The 25,679-nt window shown below is 57.0% G+C and overlaps 2 protein-coding genes across 4 annotated transcripts; one reads left to right on the top strand and one right to left on the bottom strand.

Annotated features, from left to right (window-relative positions):
- Positions 1–2,646: 2,646 nt before the first annotated feature.
- On the bottom strand, positions 2,647–20,733 carry SCNN1A (sodium channel epithelial 1 subunit alpha). Of its 2 annotated transcripts, XM_038767843.1 has the most exons (14): positions 20,644–20,733; positions 15,046–15,115; positions 14,259–14,557; positions 8,351–8,624; positions 7,315–7,502; positions 6,358–6,461; positions 5,876–6,039; positions 4,839–4,940; positions 4,586–4,703; positions 4,004–4,082; positions 3,733–3,790; positions 3,588–3,643; positions 3,400–3,475; positions 2,647–3,145 (listed from the first exon to the last, which is right to left on the bottom strand). In XM_038767843.1, the coding sequence occupies exons 3-14, from the start codon at positions 14,429–14,431 to the stop codon at positions 2,825–2,827; spliced, it is 1,713 nt and encodes a 570-aa protein (XP_038623771.1). In that variant the 5' UTR covers positions 14,432–14,557; positions 15,046–15,115; positions 20,644–20,733; the 3' UTR covers positions 2,647–2,824. The 2 variants fall into 2 exon arrangements, with proteins under 2 accessions (XP_038623771.1, XP_038623770.1); XM_038767842.1 differs by lacking the exons at positions 15,046–15,115; positions 20,644–20,733 and having other exon boundaries at positions 14,259–14,831.
- LTBR (lymphotoxin beta receptor) lies at positions 19,385–25,473 on the top strand. 2 transcript variants are annotated; one of them, XM_038767845.1, is made up of 10 exons: positions 19,385–19,595; positions 19,717–19,816; positions 20,064–20,189; positions 20,329–20,481; positions 21,058–21,154; positions 21,648–21,784; positions 22,814–22,921; positions 23,098–23,123; positions 23,210–23,426; positions 24,945–25,473. In XM_038767845.1, exons 1-10 carry the CDS (start codon positions 19,491–19,493, stop codon positions 25,202–25,204), a joined length of 1,329 nt encoding a protein of 442 aa, XP_038623773.1. In that variant the 5' UTR covers positions 19,385–19,490; the 3' UTR covers positions 25,205–25,473. The 2 variants fall into 2 exon arrangements, with proteins under 2 accessions (XP_038623773.1, XP_038623774.1); XM_038767846.1 differs by having other exon boundaries at positions 19,387–19,595; positions 21,061–21,154.
- The last annotated feature ends 206 nt before the right edge of the window (positions 25,474–25,679 follow it).

Raw genomic sequence — 25,679 nt, 5'->3', positions numbered from 1 at the left:
CCAGGCGGAAGTGTGAAAAGTCCTCACCCCGTGAAAAGATGCAGAGGCGATTGGCCAAACCATGGCCCCTTCACCTGCAGGGACTTGTTTGGTGTGGGCACGTTCCATGGGAATTGCTAGAACGCGTCTCCCGGGGGATTGGGAGAGGTGGGCCAGTAGAAACTAGCTGGGGAGGGTCGCGCTAGTTACTTTCGTCGTAATTAGAGGAGAACAAGAGGACCAACTGCTAGGCTGGAGTTGATTTGCCGGTGCGATCTCACTAGTCTGCACCGCTAAGGGGTTTAATAATAATAATGTTGGTATTTGTTAAGCGCTTACTATGTTCCAAACACTGTTCTAAGCGCTGGATAGCTACAAGGTCATCAGGTTGTCCCATGTGGGGCTCACAGTCTTTAATTCCCATTTTACAAATGAGGTAATTGAGGCCCAGAGAAGTTAAGTGACTTGCCCAAAGTCACACAGCAGACAAGTGGCAGAGCTGGGATTAGAACCCATGACCTCTGACTCCCAAGCCCGGGCTCTTTCCACTAAGCCACGCTGCTTCCCAAGGGAGGAGTGGTCTTCGCTGTGGAGTATGGCGGGGCTGGGGGAGTGGGGTGGCATGGGGTAGGGGAAAAGGGGTGTCGGGAGAAGCAACCCGGTCAAGCTCCCCGTTTTCCAGTGAAGAAGTTCTCCCCCTCCAACCCTCCAGAAAACGGGAGAGGCCTCGATTCCAGACAGGAAGGAAAACCAGAAGAGGGGATGTTGAGCGGAAGGGGAAACGACAGTCATTTCCTTTCTCTCGAAGGGGACACAGCCCAGAGCTGAGGAGAAGGGTGGACCAGGTCCATGTCAGGCGTTGGAGCTGGTACCCCCAGGGTCCAGCTGTGAGGACAATGGCTCCAGCATCCCTGGGTTCCAGCTTAGAGGGTGAAATGCCTCAGCTGCCTGGGGGTGGACTCCACCCTCCTTCCTTCCCCCAAGGGCTCTGACCAGACCTAAGAGCTCCCGAGTCCGACTGAAGGGACTCCGGATCCACAGTCTTTCTGCTCTGTTTGTTTTACAGACTGCTCTCCCCACACCACACGCCAACCTGCCCCATCCTTTCAGAGGGGGCCCATGGGGGTCGGGGTCCCTGTGTTTGTGGGAGTCAGGCCTCCTGGCTCCTCCAGCAAGTAAGGGCCCTCCTGCATCAGGAAGAAATCCCTTACCCGTTTTACCCATTCCTTACCCATCCGCTTTCTTTTCCCACTGAACCCCAGTTCCCTCTCTTCATTCCTTTCAAACTCACCTGCCCACTCTGCCCCATTCCTGTCTGTCTCACCTCCAACCCCTTGCTCACGTCCTCCCTCCTGCCTGGAATTCCCTCCCCATTCAAATCTGCCAGAGCCCAGCTTTCCCCCTTGTCAAAGCCCTCCTGAAATCCCTCCTCTTCCAGGTGGCTTTCCCTGTAATAGTTCTCCTTCTCCACTAGTAACATCTTCCCTATTGTCATCTCAGCACTTTTGCTTCCATAACTACCCACAGCACTTCCGTTCATGCCGACTTATACACCCTTCTTTTTAAGCCCTGATTCACCCACTCGTCCATCTTTCCATTCTTTTTCATCATCATCAATGGTATTTATTGAGTGCTCACTATGTGCAGAGCACTGTCCTAAGTGCCTGAGAGAATGCAGTACGACAGAGGTGATAGACACAAACCCTGCCCACAGTGAGCTTAGTCTAGAGGGGGAGACAGACACTAATATAAAGGATTTGTATTATATCCTGTTTGTAAATCATTTTTGAGACAGAAACTAATATAAATAAGTGATTGATATTACGTCCTGTTTGTAAATCATTTGTGGCTTCCTCTTCAACTAATCTGTAAAGTCACAGAGGGCAAGGATCATGGCCCCCAGACTCTATTATACTCTCCCAAGTGCTCAGTACAGTGCTCTGTGCACAGTAGGTGCTCAATAAATATGTTGATTGATTGTCTCCAAGGAGTGCTTGGGTCGCGTCAGACTATCAGAAACCTCATCCCTATCCTACCCAGAATGCCAATGACCCACCCACAACACCTGCTTAGAACAGTGCTTGGCAAATAGTAAGCACTTAGCAAATACTATCTTTATTACTTTATTTATAATAATAATAACAATAGTATTTGTTAAGTGCTTATTATGTGCCAAGCACTGGGTAATCAGTTTGTCCCCCGTGGGGCTCACATTCTTAATCCTCATTTTACAGATGAGGTAACTGAGGCACAGAGAAGTTAAGTGACTTGCACAAGGTCACACAGCTGACAAGTGGCAGGAGTAGAACCCACGTCCTCTGACTCGCAAGTCCGTGCTCTATCCACTAAGCCACATTGTTCTCTATTTATATTCATGTCTGTCTACCCTCTAGACTGTAAGCTCACTGTGGGCATGGAATGCATCTACCAACTCTGTTATATTGTACTATCCCAGGAGCTCAGTACATTGCTCAATAAATAAGTGCTCAATAAATAAACACATATTAAGTGCTCAATTAGTACCAGTGATTGATGGATTGATTGATTGATGCCACCAGTAGCAAACCCAGGCTGAGGGAGTGGAGGGCTAGGGAGGTTTGCCATGGGGAGGGCTGCCCCTCGCCCCACCCTGTTACCCTGCGCCACCTCACATAGGAGAAACACACATGGCTCCGGTAGCTCTTTAATACCCAGACCAATGCCCATGGGAGCCGTGGCTTCATCCCTGAAACTGCCTGGTGGGCCTGGGAGGTGCTTTGACCCAGTCCTGGGACCAGTTGGGAGCAGGGCATGGGAGGGAGGAAGAGGGGCTTGTCCTAGGGGCTGGGCCTGGCCCACCCCTCCTTCAACCAAGGGCAGGGGCCTGGCAGAGGGGTCCCAGTGTGGCATAGGCAGGAGGAGGGGCCGTGGACAGGGAGGAGTCGAGCGGGGGCTGGGGGAGCTGAGCGAGGTCAGGGAGGGTGGGCAGCGGGGCGGTGGCCACCTCTTCAGAGCCACCCTGGCCCCTTCCCGGGGCCCAGTAGCGTCTGTGCAGCCTTCGAAGAAGTAGCAGGAAAGTGATGACGAAGAAGTCAAAGACGAGCTCGGCCAGCTCCACCACAGACAGCACGGAGGAGCCGAACCACAGGCTCCATTGGCTCCCCAGGTTGGACAGCAGGGTTACCATCTACTGGGCAGAGCGACCAGGAGGGTCAGCGCAGTGAGCCGGAGCTGGGAATCACCCCCGGAGGCCAGGGCCAGATGCATGGCATCCCCCTACCCTGCTCCTTTTCCCAAAGACACCCCGGTCTCTGCTCTGCCCAGCCACCTGAAAGCCGACTGTGCCCCTTTCTTCCCCCACCCTCAGAGACCCAGGACCCCTGTTCCAGCACCTCCCTTAGGATCCAGTCTCCTCCCCAAACCAGCTCCCCTAGGACCCACCGTGACGGAGGGAGACTCGGAGATGGTTTTGTAGTTCAGTTCCTTGAAGTAGATATTGAGCTTTGCCACACCGCTCCTGTGGGGGAATTTATTGACCCCCTCAGACCTCCTTGGCCTCCCGGCTGTCCCTGTCCCCTGTCACCCCCTCCCACCCCACCTCCAACCGCAGGTAGCAGGGGGGCAAGTACCTGCGGGAGCTGAGGGAATAGTTGTTCTGTTTGTTCAGCATCTGGAAAACCCAGTCCTGGGCAGAGAGTGGAGGGCGGTCACTGGGGATGCCCTCCCACACCACACGTGCACAAACACGTGCACACCCTCCTCCCCTGTGCTCACCTGAGACATGACAGAAGGCCAGCGGGAATAACCAGCAGACAGCTGGTAGCTGGTCACGCTAGAGAGAGAGTAAGGGGTCCGTGAGGGGGAGGATGGAAATAGGGAAACGTTGCCCTGTTCTACCCCGTGCCCCCCACCTCTCTTCCTCCTTCTCCCTCCCACCCCCTGCCCCATGGTCCCTCCAGGGAAGTGGGGGCCGGGTTGGGTATTGGCAGTGGGGTCCGGATTGGGCAGGGAGGCCAGGGGAGGTGGCAGGGGCGTGGGTACTCACAGACAGGGTTTCCGGCATTTTGTGAAACAGCCCAGGGAGTCGGAGGAGAAAGCAGCCTGGAGCTTGTAGTAGCAGTAGCCTGGGGAGCCAGACAGTGGGTCACCCCCAACCAACCCGGGTCAGGTCATCATTTCCCTCCCCCTGCCTCTGTGTCACCTGTCCCTTTCGGTCCCTGATGAGGCAGCCCGATGGCCCTGCTGTCGTTCCCTCGGGTGACTTTGGGACCACTGACCATCAGCCCGGGAACCTTCCCCTCACCCAGCCGGAGAGCACCGGGACTCGGGACCACCCCCACTGCCAGCCCAGTCACTCCAACGTCTGTTTTCCCACCCCCAGCTCAGCTCAAGTCCAGTGTCCTGCTCCCCAACCACCCCAACCTCTGGAGGTTTGGGGGGGAACCCTAAGTAAGATCAGAGGCAGATAGGCAGTGACACAGAAGAGATGTATAAAGAAGGTGGTCTACGGAGATAGTCAGGAGACACTGAGAGACGGTCAGAGGGAGACAGCTACAGAGACAGGCAGGGCAGCAGAGAGGGGGAGGGGGAGTCAGCCGGAGGCCTGGGGAGGCTCTGGGCCAGTCACCCCAGGAGGTGTGTTTCTGGTAATCGCAGAACTCCACGTTGGGTGGCCGTGGGTAGAATAAGTAGGCGCAGCCGCACTTTTGAACCATGCTCTCCTGGAAGCAGGAGTGAATGCAGACCTGTAGGGAATGGGACAGGTCAGGACGGTGGGGAGGGGTCAGTTCGGGGGACCCGCACCTCGCTGTCCTTAAACCACGGCCCCTGCTCAGCTATGGGGTCACGGGGGCAAGGGGACGCAGAGATGTGGGCCATACCTGCTGTGTGTAGCGTGTGTCTTCATACAGGATCTTGACGGGGATGTCACTGCCATCCTTGGTACAGTCCCCATAGTCACCCCCAAGACGGTCCAGGGTCTCCTGTTCCATGGAGAAAGGCAAAGGTCCGTGACTGCCCAACCGCCTCCTTGCCAGGTTCCCTGGCCACTCGGCCCACCTCGCCCCGAGACTGGGAGTGCTGTCCCAAGCACTCTGTGCGCTGTTTATGTACTTTGTAATTCTTTATATCAATGTCTCTCCCACTCTGATCTGTAAGCTCCTTGTGGGCAGGGAGCATGTCTTCCAAATCTGTTGCACTGTACTCTCCCAAGGGTTTAGTGCAGTGTTCTGCACATGGTAAGCACTCAATAGCACTGATGGATTGTGCTAACCTGCCCATCCCCTATCCAGTGCTCAGTGGGCTCTCATTCCCCAGGTTCCCCTGGAGGCCTTCCAGGGTCTCTATTCATTCAATTCGATCATATTTATTGAGCGCTTACTGTGGGCAGAGCACTGTACTAAGCGCTTGGGAAGTACAAGTTGGCAACATATAGAGAAGGTCCCTACCCAACAGTGGGCTCACAGTCTAGAAGAATTTTTTTTAAGCACTTACTATGTGCAAGGCACTGTTCTAAGCGCTGGGGTAGATACAAGGTAATCAGGTTGTCCCACGTGGGACTCACAGTCTTCATCCCCATTTTACAGATGAGGGAACTGAGGCCCAGAGAAGTTAAGCGACTTGCCCAAAGTCGCACAGCTGACAAGTGGCAGAGCCGGGATTTGAACCCACGAACTCTGACTCCAAAGCCCGTGCTCCTTCCACTGAGCCATGCTGCTTCCTCTGAGCCATGCCTCTACCCCCTGCCTCCCTACCCCTCTGTCCCCCACTCCTCAGGTACCCACCTTTATGTCTCCCATTCCCATCCCTGTCCCTCCAGGTACCCCCCCAATCCCTGCCCATCTGATTTCATTCCTCTGTCCCTGCCCTCTGTCCCTATCCCACTGTCCCGCCCGCTTCCCACCCGGGGGGCCCATGCCTTCTGCATGCTGATAGAGGTCTCCACGCCAGGTCTCAGGTTGAAGCCACCATCGTCCATGAAGGCTGGTTCGTCTTGCCCATGCACAGTCACACGGGCACCAGTGACCGTGGACAGGAGGGGGATGTAGTCCTTCTGCTCCGTGCGCAGGGTTAGCGACAGACCTGAGGGTGTAGGGCAGAAGGAGGGAGGCACGGGTGTCAGACAGTCTGCCCCAGCCACAGGGGCAGGACAGGGGGCCAGGAGGGCGACCAGCCCACGCTTTCTCCGGCGTCCCAAAGCGCCTGTCTGGCCACACTGGAGGCAGAGCAGAAGGTGCGATGAAGTATCTGATGACCAGTCCAGTTGGGCAATAAGCTGGGTGGAGGCAGGTTAGGCTTCCTGATGGGAAGGGGAGAAAGCTCCAGGTAGGGTTTGAAGGAGCCGGGAGCTGGCAGGACCAGGGCAGAGGCCAGGGTGTTGGCTGGATCAGCTGAACTCACCGTTGTTGACTCCAGGCAGTGAAGACATCCAGAGGGTGGATGAGTTCTTCCTGTTGAAGGTGTAGCAGTTGCCATAGATGGGGTGGTGGAACTGGGAGTAGTTCCTGGATCAGAGGAGAGCAGGAAGGGGGAGTCAGGAGAACCAGCTCCCTAAAAGAACAGGGGAACCTGGCGGGCAGGAACCTCAGACCTGACCTACAGAATCGCAGAAGAACCCTGCTCTCTAAATAGCCTAATCTGTCCATTGGCACGTGTGAGTTAGCTCCAGGGAACACCACTGGTCCAAGTTAAACCAACCCAGAATGTTGTGGGGGAAGGGATAAAACTGACCTCTTGAGTTGGCAGTGTCATTCTTGGCTCAGATAGGGAGGAAGGGGAGAATGAAGGAAAGAGAGAGGGGGAGAGAGAGAGTGAGGAAGAGAGAGAGAGAGGGAGAGAGAGAAACTGATGTACGTAGGAAATGTCCTCCAAACCCATGGAGAAAGCCTGTGTCCAAACTCTCCTCCATTTCACACTAGGTCAGGGGAAGAGGGGTGTAGTTGGGGGGAACTGGGGAGAGAAGAGGACTGGGAGGGATAGCATCACAAGACAAAGGGATGAGGGTCAGGAAACTGGGACCCTGGGCTCAGAGCACCAAAAGAGGAGGGGAAGACAGAGAACTTGGAGGGTGACCCCTGAGATTTCCTCCAGAGAAGTCCCATGTGAATTCCTGCCACAGGCCCATCCACCCCCAGCCCACCAGAACCACAGGGCTCCACTCCAGGAAGCAGAAAGTTTATGCTGCAAAAAGGGCCGAAACGCTACCAGCAGCCCAATCCACCCTGCTAAGAGGGGAGGAAGGCCCCAAAGGATGAAGTGGCCATTGGCTGGGCTGGGCTGCTGGGTGGGTTGAGGGGGCTGGGAGAACTGGGCAGGCTGGAGAGGGAGGAGGCAACAGGGGTGTCGAATGAGACTCACGCCTGGTTGCAGGAGGCCTGGTTGAAGCGGCAGGCGAAGATGAAGTTGCTGAGAGTGGCCTCGTCCAGCGTCAGGGGATCGGGCAGGCGGGCTAGGATGTTGATGTAGTGAAAGCGGTACCACTCACGCACAGCGTCCACGCCCGATGAGTATGTCTGGTAGAAGCAGTCTGAGCCATTCTGGTCACACTGAGATACCACCAAGGCAGAGTCAGTGGGGCTGCAGGGCCCCAGGTGCTGTGGGAGCTCCAGGAGAGGGGGAGCCCGAGGGGAGGGGAAAAGCCAGAAGAGAGAAGACTGAGGGGAGGGAGAATCCTGAGGGGAGGGGAAGGCCGAAGGCTGGAGGGTGGGGGAGGACAGACTGAGGGAAGGGGGAAGCCAGAGAAGAGGGAAAGATGGAAGGGAAGGGGAAGACCGAGGGCTGGAGGGTGGGGGAGGATGGACTGAGGGAAGGGGGAAACCAGAGAAGAGGGAAAGATGGAAGGGAAGGGGAAGTCTGAGGGATGGGGAAGACAGAGGGGAAGCGGAGCCAGAGGGAAGGGGAACAGAGAGGAGAAGGGAAGCCAGAGGGAAGGGAAAGAAAGAGGAGAAGGGAAGACAGAGGGAAGGGAAAGTGAGAGGGGAAGGAAAGATGGAGGAGAAAGGGAAGCCTGAGGGATGGGGAAGACAGAGGGGAAGCAGAGTCACAAAGAAGAGGAAAAGAGAGAAGGGAGACCAGAGGGAAGGGGAAGAGAGAGGAGAAGGGAAGTCAGAGGGAAGGGGAAAACAGAGGGGAAGGGGAGTCAGAGGGAAGAGAGGGAGAATGGAGGGATGGAAGTCCAGGGAACGCTTGTGGGAGGAAAGGCCTTAGGGAATTGGGGGCTGGGGGGGAGACTAAAGGTAAAGGTGAGTGAGGAGGGAGGCTGAGAAATGAGAAGGACTGGGAGCGGGCAGAGTTGTGGGGTGGGTGAGGCCCGGGAACGGGCAGGGGCAGTGGGCGGAGGCTGGGAACGGAGGAGGCCGGGAAGGGGCGTATCCGTGGAGGGGCGGTGCCTCACCAGCTTGAAGCCGATCTTCCAGTCGGTCTTGCCCACCCGGGGGCCGTTCTCCCGGACGCCCCTGGCCCCGCTGCGGAGCCGGCGAGGCGGGGAGGCCGGCGGGGGCCGCCGCAGCACCTGCAGGGGGTGGGGCAGGGGCGGGGGCGGGGGGCTCCCGAGGCCCCGGCGGGAGCGGGGGCGCGAGGGGGCCGCGGCCGTCGTGTTGTACAGGTCGAAGAGCGTCTTCTCGGTGACGCGGTCCAGCTCCTCCAGCTCCTCGCGCACGGCGCTGTACCTGGAGGGACGGGGCGGGCCAAGGTCAGGCTTCGGGGCTGATGGTGGCCAAGTCCAGGCTGCGTCCCCTCGCCCCCCACGGTATCCCTGGGTGGATCTGCGCATCAGGCAGAAACTCCTCACCCTGGGCTTCAAGGCTGTCCATCACCTCGCCCCCTCCTACCTCACCTCCCTTCTCTCCTTGTCCAGCCCAGCCCGCACCCTCCGCTCCTCCACCGCTAATCTCCTCACTGTACCTCGTTCTCGCCTGTCCCGCCGTCGACCCCCGGCCCACGTCATCCCCCGGGCCTAGAATGCCCTCCCTCTGCCCCTCCGCCAAGCTAGCTCTCTTCCTCCCTTCAAGGCCCTGCTGAGAGCTCACCTCCTCCAGGAGGCCTTCCCAGACTGAGCCCCTTCCTTCCTCTCCCCCTCGTCCCCCTCTCCATCCCCCCATCTTACCTCCTTCCCTTCCCCACAGCACCTGTATATATGTATATATGGTTGTACATGTTTATTACTCTATTTATTTATTTATTTATTTATTTTGCTTGTACATTTCTATCCTATTTATTTTATTTTGTTGGTATGTTTGGTTCTGTTCTCTGTCTCCCCCTTTTAGACTGTGAGCCCACTGTTGGGTAGGGACTGTCTCTATGTGTTGCCAATTTGTACTTCCCAAGCGCTTAGTACAGTGCTCTGCACATAGTAAGCGCTCAATAAATACGATTGATTGATTGATTGATTGATTGGACCGTCCAAGCCCCTGACTCTCCCCTGTGACCCTGCGTGGACCACCCGAAACCCTGACTCTCCAGCGACCCTGCGCCGACCATCCAAGCCCCAGATTCTCCCTCTCCATCCCTGGCTCTAGACTTCTTCTAGACATCCCCCTTCTAGACTGTGAGCCCCCCGTTGGGTAGGGACCGTCTCTATTTGTTGCCAACTTGTACTCCCCAGTGCTCTGCACACAGTAAGCGCTCAATAAATACAATTGAATAAATGAAAGAATGAATGGCTCTTCCCTCAGTGACCCTGCTCAAACCATCCAATCCCCTGACTCTCCCCTCTGCATCTCTCACTCTCCCCAGTGGCCCAGCACGGACCATCCAACAGTCCTGACTCTCCCCTCTCCATCCCTCGCTTTCTCCCAGAGATCCGGCTCGCACTGTCTTCCACAGCCCTGTCAATCAATTAATCAATCAATCAATTAATCGTATTTATTGTGTGCAGACCACTGTACTAAGCGCTTGGGAAGTACAAGTTGGCAACATGTAGAAACAGTCCCTACCCAACACTCTGGACCTGCCGGAGTTTTCTCGCCCTGGGGAGTGTGTCAGGGAGGGAGGGAGGGTGATTTGGGAATCAGGAATTCCTTGTTCGCGCTCAATAAATACAATTGAATAAATGAAAGAATGAATGGCTCTTCCCTCAGTGACCCTGCTCAAACCATCCAATCCTCTGACTCTCCCCTCTGCATCTCTCACTCTCCCCAGTGGCCCAGCATGGACCATCCAACAGTCCTGACTCTCCCCTCTCCATCCTTTGCTTTCTCCCAGAGATACGGCTCGCACTCTCTTCCACAGCCCTGTCAATCAATTAATCAATCAATCAATCGTATTTATTGTGTGCAGACCACTGTACTAAGCGCTTGGGAAGTACAAGTTGGCAACATATAGAGACAGTCCCTACCCAACACTCTGGACCTGCCGGCGTTTTCTCGCCCTGGGGAGTGTGTCAGGGAGGGAGGGAGGGTGATTTGGGAATCAGGAATTCCTTGTTCTCCCTATTGAACCCCAGTGACCCTGCGCGGGCCATCTCTGGCTCTGTAATAGCCTCTCTCCCTCTCAGTCTCAGGCTGCGGCGCCCTGACCCTTTCCGCCCGCACCTGGAAATAACTCCGCCTTTCGACTACCTCTGTTCCCTCCCAGGCCCGGGCCCCTCCTTGGTCTTGTCCGTCCTGAGATGCACAATCCAGACCTGCTCTTAAAAAACCGGAGTAGGCGGCCCGGGTATTTATTGGGTGCTTACTATGTGCAGAGCACCGTACTAAACGCTTGGGAGAGTACAAGTGCGACATTGAGCAAATCACTTCACTTCTCTTTGTCTCAGTTACCTCATCTGTAAAATGGGGATTGAGAGTGTGAGCCCCGGATGGGACTCGATTTGCGTGTATCTTCCCCAGTGCCTGGCACATAGTTAGCGATTAAAAATAATAATAACAATAAATATTGCTATTATAATAATATATCACAATATTACTGATTAGCATATATTATAATGTACTTCCCAAGCGCTTAGTACAGTGCTCTGCACACAGTAAGCGCTCAATAAATACGATTGATTTGATTTGATTTTTTGATTTAGGGACCGTCTCAAGATGTTGCCAACTTGTACTTCCCAAGCGCTTAGTACAGTGCTCTGCACACAATAGGTGCTCAATAAATACGATTGATTTGATTTGATTTTTTGACTTAGGGACCATCTCTCTATGTTGCCAACTTGTACTTCCCAAGCGCTTAGTACAGTGCTCTGCACACAGTAAGCGCTCAGTAAATACAATTGAATGAATGAGGCCTTCCCAGACTGAGCCCCCTCCTTCCTCTCCCCCTCCTCCCCGCCATACCTCCTTCCCCTCCCCACACCACCTGTATATATATATATATATATATATATATGTATGTTTATGTGTTGATTACTCTATTTATTCATTTATTTTATTTGTACATATTTATTCTATTTATTTTGTTAACATGTTTTGTTGTCTGTCTCCCCCTTCTAGACTGTGAGCCCACTATTGGGTAGGGACCGTCTCTGTATGTTGCCAACTTGTACTTCCCAAGCGTTTAGTACAGTGCTCTGCACACAGTAAGCGCTCAACAAATATGATTGAATGAATGAATGAATAATGCCATTATAATATATACTAGTTAGTATATACTATAATACCATTATAATATACGATGACATATAATTATAAATGGCTATTAGTGATATATTATGTTATTACTTACATTACTAATAGGAATGTCACTATTATATTAATATAGTATAATGATGATAATAATAATAATAATTAGAGAATTTGCAGACACGTTCCCTCCCCATAATGAGTTTACAGTCTAGAGTAAGGCTTACACACGGCAGAGCCGGTCAGGCCTTTATTCCGGAGTAGTGGTGTGGGCTAGTGGAAAGCTCCCAGGGCTTCCAGTCCCAACTATACCACTGGCCTGCTGTGTACCCTTGGGCAAGTCACTGAACCTCTCTGGGTCTCGGCTTGCTCATCTGTAAAATGGGGAGAAGGGTCCAGCTGGTTTGGGCTGCCGCTGCTGCTACTTCTTGAGACAGACTAACAATAATGGCATTTATTAAGTACTTACTATGTGCAAAGCACTGTCCTAAGCGCTGGGGAGGTTACAAGGTGATCAGGTTGTCCCACGGGGGGCTCACAGTCTTAATCCCCATTTTACAGATGAGGTAACTGAGGCCCAGAGAAGTTAAGTGACTTGCCCAAAGTCACACAGCTGACAATTGGCAGAGCCGGAATTTGAACGAATGACCTCTGACTCCAAAGCCCGGGCTCTTTTCCACTGAGCCACTCTGCTTCTCGTATAATAATAGTAGTTTAATAACTACTTAAACAGTGGTCAACTGTCGTCCCCAGCCCTCGACCACCAATCAATCAATGGTATCTATTGAGCTCTTACTGTAAGTAGAGCACTGTACTAAGTGCTTGGGAGAATACAATATAAGAGGGTTGGTAGACACGTTCCCTGCCCACAATGAGTAACAGTCTAGAGGGGAGAAAGATGTTAATATAAATAAATGAATGGTGGATCTAAATAAATAAATTACAGACCACCACAGGTCAAGAACGGCATCTGCAGTTTAGTTAGCCAGACTCCACAAACCCCAGGCTGAAGCCGGACCGGCGGGGGGCTGGAGTTGGGGGTTGGAGGTGGAGGCTATCATCATCATCATCATCAATCGTATTTATTGAGCGCTTACCGTGTGCAGAGCACTGTACTAAGCGCTTGGGAAGTACAAGTTGGTAACATATAGAGACAGTCCCTACCCAGCAGCGGGCTCACAGTCTAAAAGTCTATCAGGGCCCCGGGCCCCCAGCACCTGGTTGGGTGGGTTACACCCCTGCCCAATCCCAGGTCACCCCCTTGACCTGCTGCCTCGACGCTCCTCTCGGTCGCTCAGCCCCAGCCTCCAGGCTCAGAGGCTCTGATTCAGAGTCGGATCATCTCCAGCCTGGCCTGCCCCTCCCTTGGTTTTCGTCCAAAAAGTCACTTTGGGTCCCCTCTCCGGCCCCTGGCTCCCCCTCTCACTGCTCTAACCCCAAACCCCACCTTGTAGCGCCACCCAGCGGAGGGGAAACGGGTGGAGTAGCCCTCTAGAGTGGTCTACTCTATCCTCGGGGGGCTGGGAGGGAGGGGCAGGGGGGCAGCGGAGTGGTCTACCCTGCCTTAGGGGCACCAGTGGAGTGAACCACCCTATCCCGGTGGGAGAGGGACAGTAGACTGGCCCACCCTGTCTTGGTGGGGGCCATCCTGACCTCGTAGGGGGGCCCAGAGGAGTGGCCACCCTGTCCTCGTGGGGGCCCAGTGGTGTGACCCTCCCTGTTCTGGGGGGTCAGTGGAGTGGTCCACCCTTTCCAGGGGGGCGGGCAGGGGGTGGGGGGCCATCGAGGGAGGACTTCTGGGCTTCTCCAGGGTCCAGGCTTTGGTTCAGAGCCGCCAGGACAGTCCAGGAAGCACGGAAGCTCGGGGGAGCGAGGAGCATCCCGGCCTGAGCCTCCGAGCAGGAGGTAGCGTAAGGGAGGAGGAGGAGGAGGCCGTGGTCCGGGCCCCGTGGCCGTCCATCCAAGCCCACCAGTCCGCCCCGTCCGCGCTGGGCAGCGGCGGGGCCTAGCACCAGCCCTGGGCCTCTGAGGCCGCCCACCCCCGGCCTGCTGGGAGACCTTGGGCAAGTCGTGGAACCTCAGTTTCTTAGTTTACAAAATGGGTCCAGCCAAGCCCGACGCTCCCCGCCTCCGGGGATGCTGGGCAGGAGGAATGGGATGGAAAGACTTTAAAATAAGGAAGGGGGCCTGGACGACTGCGGGAGTAGGTGAGAGGAAGGCGGGCGGCCCAAATCGGGGGGTTGAACGTGAAACCTGCAGTTTTGTCCCCTTCATCCTCTGCACCTCCCCAAGTCGGCCTCCATCCCTCCACCGTCCGGCCTCGAACCAGGCCTGGGGCCGCAGCAGCCCCTCCTCCATCCCCTCCCCCAGGCCCCCAACCCACCACTTTGGCCGGGAGCACCGGGCGGGCACCCCAATAATAATAATAGTTGTTAAGCACTTCCTATGTGTCAAACACTGATGGATGCAAGGTAATCATGTTGGACACGGTCCCTGTCCCACAAGGGGTTCCCAGTCTTCATCCCCATTTTCCAGATCTGAGGCCCTGAGCGGCGAAGTGACTTGTCCAAGGTCACACGGCACACAAGCGGCGGAGTCGGGATTAGAACCCACGTCCTCTGACTCCTAAACCTTGGCTCTTGCCACCGGGCCACGTCGGTTCACTAATCGGTCTCGGGGGTGGGGTGTGAGGCCGCAGTCGCTCGTCCGGCTTGCAAGGATTGGGCGGGGGGAGCCGCGGGGACCCACCTGAAGGGATTAAGCGTGCACACGGTGACGGCCGGGAAGACGAGCTTGTCGGAGTTGAGGTTGATGTGCAGATCCACGGGGTAGCTGAAATACTCCCCGAAGAGCAGACCGAACTGCCAGTACATCATGCCGAAGCTGCAGAGGCAGAGCGCCGCCCAGAAGACCGTCTTCATGCGGTTGTGCTGCGAGCAGACCAGCCGGATGGCCCCGTGGATGGTCGTGTTGTTGCAGAAGAACTGGAACAGGTCCCGGTAGGAGCGGTGAAACTCGATCAGACCCTCGGTGGGCGGCGGCGTGGGCTGCGGGGGCGGAGGTGGGGGCGACCCCGTCGAGGGCCGGCGGTGGCCCGGGCTCCTCCGCTCCCGCTTCTCCCCCTTCATGGTCCTGGCGGGAGGGACCCCCGGCTCCCGCCCTCCCCTCCTCCGGGCTCGGGCTCTCCCTTGGCCGGCCTTCCGTCCGTCCCTCGCCGGGCCTCTGCGTGACCCCGCGACCCCGGCCGTCCACCCCTGCCGCCCTCGGCTCCGTCTCTCTCCGTCTGTGGGACAGGACTGGCTCCTCTTGCCGCCTCTCCCCCGGGCCCGGCAGGCTCCTCCAGGTCTGGCCCTCCCCCTCCTCCCCTGTCCTTCCCTCCCCTCCGGTCCTGTCCTCCTCGCTCCCCTTGCCTCCCGGCCCCGGCTGGACTGAGACTGGTTCGTTTCCAGTTGCGGCTGGCACCCGGCTTCCCCTCCCCTTCTTTCCCCCTTCTTCTCTGCCCTCCCCTTCCCTGCCCTCCTCTCCTCCCCCTCACCTGACAGGTGCAGCGCGGGACGGAGGCGGTGGGTCGTCATTAGCATCTCAATCCGGGGCGGGGGCGATGGCTGAGAGGGGAGGGGAGAAGAGGGGAGAGGAGAAGAAAGAGGGGAGAGAGGAGGGAAGGGCCGAGGAGACGGGTGAACCCCCGGTCGAACGCAGGAAAGAAGGACGGAAGGTGGGAAGGAGGGTGAGAAGGGAACAGAAGGACAGAGGGATAGATGAACCAAGATACCGGGAGGTGGGGAACAGGACAGGCAACAGAGAGACAGAGGGACCGAGGGGTGGGGAATAGGGAGACAGGAACGGAGGGACCAGGGAACAGGGAGACAGGGACAAGAGGACAGGGTCAGGAATACAGGGACAGAGCAGCAGAAACAGAGGGGCAGGGGACAGAGGGACAAGGAGAGAGAGACAGGGACAGAACAGGTGACAGAGAGAGACAGGGACAGAACAGGTGACAGAGAGATAGAGACAGGGACAGAACAGGTGACAGAGATAGAGACAGAGGAACGGGGTGACAGAGACAGAGACAGAGCAGAGAGACAGGGACAGAGAGACAGGAGCAGAAGGACAAAAACAGGAGACAGAAAGGGACAGAGGGACAAGGGACAGAGAAACAGAGAGATGGGGCAAAGAGACAGAAACAGGGGACAGAGAGAGGGATAGGGGACAGAGGGACGAGGTTAGAGGAGCAGGTAGGGACAGATAGAGGTTGGGATAGAGGGCAGGGCTTGGATCTGGATTTGGGCACAGGGGCCAACTAGGAGTCGTAGAAGGAAAGACTAGGGTAGGAAGGGGGCACACAGAGTTAGCCGGAAAAGGGAACTTGCACCTTCCTGGGGGAAGTCGGGGGAGAAAAGAAGGGGGTGGCACTGCCCCCGCCCTAGTAATGGTAGTGGGGTTATCTTTTCCAAAATAGCAGTGGGGGTGAATGCCAGGCTGGTTGGTAGGGGAGTAGCCTCTCCCCTTCCCAGCCCCCCAAATCAGGCTGCGGGCCACGGAGGGGCCCAGGGGAGGCAGACCCAGGTGAGGTGGGTGGGGCTGGCCACTTCTGTTCTTTTTCCATCAGAGCCTGCCAAGGCAGGGACAAAATGTCCCCAGTATGGTCACGGGGACAACAGGAATGTGGGCAGCCAGGCCCAAGCCAAGGAGCCTAAGGGGACCAAGAGAGAAGAACCCGGGGGGCAGGGGGAGCTGGGGGCACAGGATGGGCAGAGCCAGGGCGCAGGGGATGGGGCGGCACTGGGGGCACAGGATGGGCAGAGCCAAAGACCAGGGGCAGGGGAAGCTGGGGACACGTGGGGTGCAGAGCCAAGGGCCCAGGGAAAAGCAGGGTGGAGGGATCTGGAGAGTGAGTTGTGGTGGGGAAGGGGAATGTGGCTGGGTCAGGACAGCTGTACTGACTGTGGTGGGTGGACAGTGTGTGTGTGTGTGTGTGTGTGTGTGTGTGTGTGTGTGTCTGTCTGTCTGTCTGTCTGTCTGTCTGTCTGTCTGTCTGTCTGTCCCTCACCTTCAGGAACACTACACAGTCCTGCTGGGTAAACAACGAAGAGCCCAGCGGAGGGAGTGGGGGTGTGTGTAGGGAATAACCGCTCTTCCCATTGCCCGTCTGAGTGACCCCGAACCTGCTTCTTCCAGCGAACTCAAGACTGGGAGCTTGTGTGGCGAGGGGACTGTGTCCCACCTGATTGTATTGTATCTACGTCAGAGCTCAGCATAGTGCTTGATAGAGTAAGTGCTTCACAAATATTATTATCATGTGGGTTCTCATGGAGAGAGAGGAAGGAGGGAGAAGAGATCCCTCAGCGCATTTCACAGATGCGAAAACTCAGCCTGGAGGGGTTGTCACGTTTGTCCCACATCAGCCACTGAAGGCCTCTGGGACGGGGCCAGGGACAGGGCAGCCACTCGACCACTTAATATATTGATTGATTGACTGATTGATTATGGGGGCGGGTTTGTGGTTGACACCACACTAACATTGCATTAATTTAACCCTCACCACCTTCACCTCCCCAAACTCTACCTGTTAAGGAAGGGGTTCCTGAAATGGAGGGTGGAAAGCTTTGAGGATAAAAACGCTACACAAAAATGAATGTATTTTATCTCTCTCTAGCCCTTCTCCCCACCCTGCACCTGCCCCCAAGCGAAGAGGGAAAGGGAGGTGCCCTCACAGCATTGTTTCAAAGCTCCACGTATCTATCAACTCTGTTATACTGTATTCTTCTCCCAAGCGCTTAGTACAGTGCCCTGCACAGAGTAGGCCCTCAATAAATACGATTGATCGTTTGGGGAAGCATCGTGGCTTAGTGGAAAGAGCGAGGTCTTGGGAGTCAAGGACATGGTTTCTAATCCTGGCTCCGCCACTTGTCTGCTGTGTGACCTTGGGAAAGCCCCTTAACTTCTCTGTGCCTCAGTGACCTCATCTGTAAAATGGGGATTAAAACTGTGAGCCCCCCCGTGGGACAACCCGATCATCATCATCATCAATCGTATTTACTGAGCACTTACTATGTGCAGAGCACTGTACTAAGCGCTTGGGAAGTACAAATTGGCAATCTACCCAAGCACTTAGAACAGTGCTCCGCACATAGTAAGCGCTTAACAAATACCATTATTATGATTATGGGAAGCAGCGTGACTCAGTGGAAAGAGCCCGGGCTTGGGAGTCGGAGGTCATGGGTTCTAATCCCGGCTCCGCCGCTTGTCAGCTGTGTGACTTTGGGCAAGTCACTTCGCTTCTCTGGGCCTCAGTGACCTCATCTGTAAAGTGGGGATTAAGACTGTGAGCCCCACGCGGGGCAGCCTGATCACCTTGCATCCTTCCCCCGCGCTTAGAACAGTGCTTTGCACATAGTAAGCGCTTAACAAATGCCATCATTATGATTATTTTGTTGACTGATGGATTCGCTGCCTGGGCACTGCTGGAGGCGCGCTGCAGTGGCGGTGGCGCACCGGCAGGGGGCAGCACGCGCTCGTAAGTGTAAAGCCCGGTGGTCTCCCGCGGGGAGGCGGGTCGAGGAAGGGAGGGGTCGCCTTTTCCAGGCCAGGAATTCCAGGAGGAACCTGATGGATCCAGGGAAGGCGAGGAGGAGGAGGAGGAGGAGAGGGCCGCGGAGGGCCCTCGGGGCTCTCGTCGGCCTGTCTGTCCGTCGCGCCTTTCGTCGGAGCCGCCTTTGGCGCCAGGACTGCTGTCCGTTCATTCATTCATTCAATCGCCTAAATTGAGCGCTTACTGTGTGCAGAGCACTGCGCTAAGCGCTTGGGAGGTACAAGTCGGCAACGTACGGCAACATGAGAAGCAGCGTGGCTCAGTGGAAAGAGCCCGGGCTTTGAGGTCAGAGGTCATGGCTTCGAATCCCGGCTCCGCCACATGTCTGCTGTGTAACCTTGGGCAAGTCACTTAACTCCTCGGAGCCTCAGATACCTCATCTGTAAAATGGGGATGACGACTGTGAGCCCCACATGGGACAACCTCATCACCTTGTACCCCCACCCCGTGCTTAGAACAGTGCTTTGCACATAGTAAGCACTTAACAAATGCCATTATTATTACTATTATATAGAGACGGTCCCTACCCAACAACGGGCTCACAGTCTAGAAGGGGGAGTCTACTGGCCTGATTGTCTGTCCATCTACTGCCCGATTGTCTGTCCGTCAACTGGCCCGACTGTCCGTCCGTCTACTGGCCCGATTGTCCGTCCGTCTACTGGCCCGACTGTCCATCCGTCTACTGGCCCAATTGTCCATCCGTCTACTGGCCCGACTGTCATCATCATCATCAATCGTATTGATTGAGCGCTTACTGTGTGCAGAGCACTGTACTGAGCGCTTGGGAAGTACAAGTTGGCAACATATAGAGACAGTCCCTACCCAACAGTGGGCTCACAGTCTACGTCTACTGGCCCGACTGTCCGTCCGTCTACTGTCCCGATTGTCCGTCAGCCCAGGCCCCGCTGCCCCTGGCTCAGCTAGACGGGCAGACAGATTGGGGACCGGCCGACGGGGCGAGAGCCGTGTCCCCGCCCTGCCCCGGACGCCCGACGACCTCTGCCTTCCCCTGTCCCGACGGTCCCGGGAGTCCGGGAGCAGTGTCCGGCCTCGGGGCCTGGTCCGGCCCGTCCCGCCTTCCGGCCCCCCTGCCGGCTCTTCCGTCCCTCCTCTTGCTCCCTCCTCCCTCACGTGCTTTCCCAGACAGGAATCCCCCGCCCAGCGGGGCCCGGCCGAGCCTGTTCCTCTTCCCGATTGCGACAGCCCCGGCCCGGCCCCGCCCCGGCCCCGCTCCCGCTCCTACTCCCAAACCCCGGCGGCTGGAGGCCCGGCCAGGCCCGGCCGCAGTAGGCCCGCGGCCTCGGGCCCCCTCCCCTTCCCCCTGCTCTCCCGGGGGGGCCCACACCCTGCCGACCCCAGCCCCGGGGGCGCGGGCTGCCCCCGTCCCCATGGACGCCGCCCGCCGTCGGGCAGTCGGCTGCCCGCGGGCCCTGGCCTGGGGGCCAATTTTCCTGAGCATCTGCGGGCTCCTGGCCCGCGCTCAGCCCCGACAGGTGAGTCCCCGGCCCCTGAGGCGGGGGCAGGAGGGAGGTGGAGGCAGGGAGAGGGGAGGAGAAGGAGGGCTTCGAGCCCGCTGCTGACCCCACATCTCTCCCCCGCTCCCGGTTGGCCCAGGTGCCCCCCGACCCCGCGGAGAGCCGGCACCCGTGCCAGGGGAATGACACCCACTACTACAGGACCAGCCGCGGGGCCTGCTGCTCCCGCTGCCCTCCAGGTGACACCGGCTGGTCCCCGGGCCGGGCGGGGATGGACTGACCGGGAGGAGGAGGGCGGGGGACGACGGATGGAGAGGGAGGAGAGGCGGGGGAGCCTGGGCAGCGTCCATCCCTGTGCCACCCGGTGCTGCCAGCGGCCGGGTGACAGGGACCGAGGCCTTCCTGCGACGCCCACCGGGCCGGAGGAGGAGCCAAGGGCCAGTGGGCAGAGGCTGGCACCCTGACCTCAGCTCCTCCCCCCCGCAGGCAGTTTCATCTCATCCCCCTGCACCGGGGATCAGGACACCTTCTGCTCCCTGTGTCCGGCCAACTCTTATAACCAGTACTGGAACCACCTCCATTACTGCCAGCTCTGCCGCTCTTGCGACGAGGGTAAAGTCGCCGGCCGGGACCCCGAGGGGAGCGGTGGGGCGCCAGGGGAGGAAGAGGGAGGGAATCGGGGTGGGGGGGAGGTCTGTAACCTCCCCGGGTCTGTGGCCTCGCATCTGACCGCCACCTCCCCCATCCCCAGTGCTGGGCTTCGAACAGACCAGTCCCTGTCGGGCGGATCGACAGACCGAATGCCGGTGCCGCCAGGGCACGTACTGCCCAAGGGGCTACGCCGACTGCGACCACTGCGTTGCGCTCCCCTCCTGCCCCCCGGGCACCGAGGCCACTTTCCAAGGTCAGGAGGGGCCGGGATGGAGTAGGCCGAGGGGGCACTGAGGCAGGCAGGGAGACAAGGGCGGACCAGCCAGGCTGGAGGGGCGGGGGGAAGGGTCGCCTAGATTTAGGACCCAGAGGATTCTTCCCCGTGCCCGTTGGGCACCCCCAAAGCCCCACTCACCCAGCTCATGGTCATGGCAGGAATCGAGACGAGTTGTCAGATGGTCACAGAGGAGGGCCGGGTTCACTGGTAGGGGCTGGATGCCGACATGGGGAGCGATGAGGGATGAGAAGCAGCGTGACCTCATCTGTAAAATGGGGATTAAGACTGTGAACCCCACATGGGACAACCTGATCACTTTGTATCCCCCCCAGCGCTTAGAACAGTGCTTTGCACATAGTAAGCGCTTAACAAATGCCAACATTATTATTATTATTATCATGGGAGAATCTGGGGAAAGAAGGTTGGAAGAGAGACAGGGGCACACATCCAAATGGAGCCAGGGTGGGGACTCCGCAGGAGGGCACGGTACCCAAAGCGGGTCGGCATCCCCCTGCAGGGCCCCACCCATCTCATACCCTCCTCTCTCACCAGCAGAAGCCGAAAACTCTGTCCCCAAGTGCGTGCCCTGCACAAATGGCACCTTCCAGAACACGTCCTTACCCGCAGCCCGCTGCCAGCCCCACACAGAGTGAGTGCCCAGAAACGTCCCCGGAATCTCCTCCCCTCTCCTAACAGCCCCCCATCTCTCTCTCCTCCTGCCCACCCATTCACGGGGATCAAAATTTGGATGAGAGTTTGGGACCTGTCGACCCCGGCACTCTGCGGGGTCGGGAGAGTGTGGGGGAGGTGGGCTGAGGGAAAAGATCAGACAGACTCGATTCGAGTTCCTCCCTGCCCCTTCCTGCTAGGGAGTGAGCCTGGAGTCCGGCCCCAAAATCACCCCCACAGCTAGAATTCAGGGACACCAATCCCATCGCCCCCACAGCTAGAGCCTGAGGGTGCCAACCCCATCACCCCCAGAGCTGGAACCCAAGAATACCGACCCCATCGCCCTAACTGCCCCATCCCCACCCCATTTAGGCACGGGGGGTTGTGAGCCCTTGAGCCTGGTTGTGGGGCCAGCCTGGGGGGCCAGGTGTGCCAGGGTGCCAACTGGCATGTTGTGTCACCCTCTCTCCCAGCTGCCAGAAGCAAGGTCTGAGGACGGAGGCTCCTGGCACGGCTGAGGCCGACGCTCGGTGCCAGGTGCCAGCCAGCCCCCCGCCGGGCAGCCCCGCACTTCCCACGGGCAGCCCCGATGTGCCCACTGTGATGTCAGGTGAGGGAAATACTGCGGGATGGGCAGACCCCTTGTACTACTTACCTCCCTCGTTTGGGTCTTCGCTCTTACTCTTTTGCAAACAGTAGGCATCCGCGGCTGCTTGTCACCCCCATTTGACTAAACTTCTCGAGGACAGAGTCCTGGCCCCTTCCTTCCGATGCTTGTGTCCAAGCATCCAGCACAGCGTTTGGCACATAGTTGGCGCTCGGTCCTTCACTCTGCACACAAAAGGCACCTGGAACAGCATTCGGCACACAGTAAGCGCCCGGCCTGGCCCTCTGCACAAAGTAGGCACCTGGGACAGCGCTCTGCACACACTAGACACCCAGTACAGGATCTGCAGCCAGTAGGTGCCCAGCACAGGGCTCCCCTCACAGTTGGCACCTTAAGCAGTGCTGGTGATGATCATGGCCCAAAACCAAAAGGTCTTCCCTTCTTCAAGCCTCAGTTTCCTCTTCTGTACAATGGAGATAACTTCACTGTCTGGGTCTCTGAGTTCATCGCTGAGATCAGCGCTTAGTACAGTGCTTAGCACACAGTAAGAAGAGGCGTGGCTTAGCAGAAAGAGCGCGGGCTTGGGAGTCAGAGGTTGTGGGTTCTAATGCTGGCTCTGCCACTTGTCAGTTGTGTGACTTTGGGCAAGTCACTTAACTTCTCTGGGCCTCAGTTACCTCATCTGTAAAATGGGGATTAAGACTGCGAGCCCCACGGGGGACAACCTGATAACCTTCTGTCTATCCCAGCACTCAGAACAGTAGACTGTGAGTCCGTTGTTGGGTAGGGACCGTCTCTATATGTTGCCGACTTGTACTCCCCAAGCGCTTAGTACAGTGCCCTGCACACAGTAAGCACTCAATAAATACGATTGAATGAATTAATGAATGAATGCTTGGCACACAGTCATTATTAGCAGTAGTAGTAAGTAGTAATCAATAAATACGATTGGAGAATGAATTAATGAATTATTTTAGTGGCCTTGTACACCCCAACATGCTGACCTCTGTTATCCCCGACATGTTTTCGCAGGGCCTGTGATGCTGTCAGTCATCCTTCTGCCCGTGGTTTCCGTGGGACTTCTCGTACTGACTCTGCTCTGTGCCCTGAAGAGGCATCCGTCTCTCTGCAGGAAGCTGGGTGAGACCCCAGGGTGGGGAACGGGAAGGGGTCACTCCAGTCCCCGTCGATGATCTCCCCGCCACCAGACGGCCAGGGTCTCCCCACAGCACCCCAGCCGGGGGGTGGTTAGGGAGCGGGCACCTGAGGATAAGGTGGGAGGGTTCCCAGCTAAACCGACCGTTTTCTCTCCTTAGGCTTCCTGCTGAAGACGAGCCCAGAGGTAAAGCCACAGGACGTGAGCAGGGCACGGAGGTGTGGGGAGGAGGGCGGGGAGCAGGGCTTCTCACCGGTCTCTCCTTCCCCTAGACCCCGGACATCGGACCACGTGCCAGCCTCGTCCCTCCAGACCTGGTGGAGCCGCTGCTGAGAGCCCAAGCTGGACCTGTGGCCCTCGCGCCCGTGCCCGCACCGGTCCCCGTGCCCGCGCCCGAGGAGGAGCTGCTGCAGCAAAGGCAGAATCCCCAGGGCCAGGCCAGAGAGCTGGGGGCTGAAGCTGCAGACAGGGACAAGGAATTGCATCCAGGTGGGCTGGGGACGGAGACGACCGAGGGAGGGAGGGAAAGTGACCCGTTGGGATCTGGGGGCATGGGAATTTGGGGGGGACTGAAAGAGACCCAGAGATCGGAGACGAAGAGATTCAGAGCACAGAGGCTCAGATTCAGAGAGAGACTCAGAGACTGAGAGAGACTCAGATTCAGAGTACAAATTCAGAGAAACAATCAAGCAATTAATCAATCAGTGGTCTTTATTGAGCACTCACTATGTAATCGATTGCGTGCAGAGCACTGGACTTCGGGAGATTATAATACGAGATGGTTGATGTGTCCCCTGCCCACAAAGAGTTTACGGTCTAAATGAGCAGACAGACATTAAAATAAATTAATGTTATGTACATAAGCGCTGTGGGGCTGAGGGTGGGGGGAATGTAATAAAATGCTTAAAGGGGACAGATCCCCAAGTGCATAGACAATGCAGATGGGAGAGGGGATGGGGGGGGAAGTCTTCTTAGAGGAGATGTAATTTTAATAAGGCTTTGAAGGAGGGGAGAGCGTGGGTCCATTGGATATGAAAGGGACGGAGTTCCAGAACAGAGTGGGGACATGGTCTAAGGGTAGATGGAAAAATAGATGAGATCGAGTAGAAGTAGAAGCAGTGTGGCTTAGTGGAAAGAGCAAGGGCTTGGGAGTCAGAAATCTTGGGTTCTTAACCTGGCTCCACCACTTATCAGCTGCGTTACTTTGGGCAAGCCACTTTACTTCTCTGTGCCTCAGTTACCTCATCTGTAAAATGGGGATTAAGACTGTGAGGCCCACATGGGTAATCAACCTTTTATCTAGCCCAGTGCTTAGAACAGTGCTTGGCACATCGTAAGCACGTAACAACTACCATTATTATTATTACTGTTGTTGTTATTGAGTAGGCTGGCTTTAGAGGAGTGAAGTGTACAGGCTGGGTTGTAGAAGGAAATCAGTGAGGTAAGGTAGGAGGGGGAGAACTGATTGAGTGCTTTGTGAGCTCCCCGTGGGACAACCTGATCACCTTCTAACCTCCCCAGTGCTTAGAACAGTGCTTTGCACAGAGTAAGTGCTTAATAAATGCCATTATTATTATTATTATTATTAAAGCTGATGGTAAGGGGTTTCTGTTTGATGCGGACTCAAATACAGAAAGAGAGAGACTCAGAGACACAGAGAGAGGCTCAGATATTCCGAACCCAGAGAGACTCAACCAACAGAGACTCAGGAGAGAAACTAAAGGACATGGAGAAACTTAAAGACAGAGCTGCAACCCAGCAGGCTGAGATGGCCTGATCAGAGCCAGGCCCCAGCAAGGGGCAGGATCATGGAGGGGCAGGAGAGAGAGGCCAGGGTTTGAGGGAAGGGATGGGGGAAAGATCAGAGGGGGTGGAGCACAAAAGGTGCTAGGGCGGGGGTAGAGCTATGAGTAGGGGGGCTCGGTGATGGGGGTGAGGGGGACCACCTCAAACGAGCCTCCCTAAGGCCTTCCTCACTCTCTGCTCTCTCCCCACTCCCAACGCCAGGCACCAGTGGTTTCCACGTCACCGGAGGCTCTGTCACAGTCACCGGCAACATCTACATCTACAACCTGCCTCCGGGGGGTGGGGGGCGCAGCCCTGGAGACCCCCCAGCCTCACCTGAGCCCCCCTACCCCATCCCCGAGGAGGGGGCCCCGGGTTTTCCCAGCCCCTTCGGGCCACCCGGCCTCATCCTGCCCCATCAGGAGGACGGCAAAGCCTGGCACGCACCGGAGGCAGAGACCCCTGGACAACACGCCCCCTGACCAGACTGCTCCCGGCATCAGGCACCTGGCACCTTCTCCCCCTCCCCCATGCAGGATTTGAGGGGCACGAGCCAGCGGGACCAGTGTATGAAGTCCTCCCAGCCCCAGAAGGAGGCAGTACCAGCCGGGCTTCGGCTGGGTGGGGAAGATGCCCGCCCAAGGACCCTGCCAGCCCTGGGAGCCGGGCACCAGTAACTCAGAAACTGAGGCTGCCCGTGGGCACAGGGCCCGGGCACCTACCTGTCAAGCTCGGCATCCTAAGGACTCGCTACGACGAGACGGCTCAGACGCTGGGCCTTCAGCGGGGGCCGGTGCTACCCCCCGATCCTCAAGGGCCCCATGCAGTGGGGTGACCTCCCCGCTCCACCCTTCCCCTCACGGGGAGGGACTCCTGCCCTGGCACAGGAAGGGAAGGGGAGTGTTAGCGGACCCCAGGTAAAACCGTGGGAATAAACCGGAGACTGGGAAGTCGGTG

The sequence above is a fragment of the Tachyglossus aculeatus genome, chromosome 27 (assembly GCF_015852505.1).
Source record: "Tachyglossus aculeatus isolate mTacAcu1 chromosome 27, mTacAcu1.pri, whole genome shotgun sequence".
NCBI lineage: Eukaryota > Metazoa > Chordata > Mammalia > Monotremata > Tachyglossidae > Tachyglossus > Tachyglossus aculeatus.
This window is presented reverse-complemented; position numbering and strand designations above follow the sequence as displayed.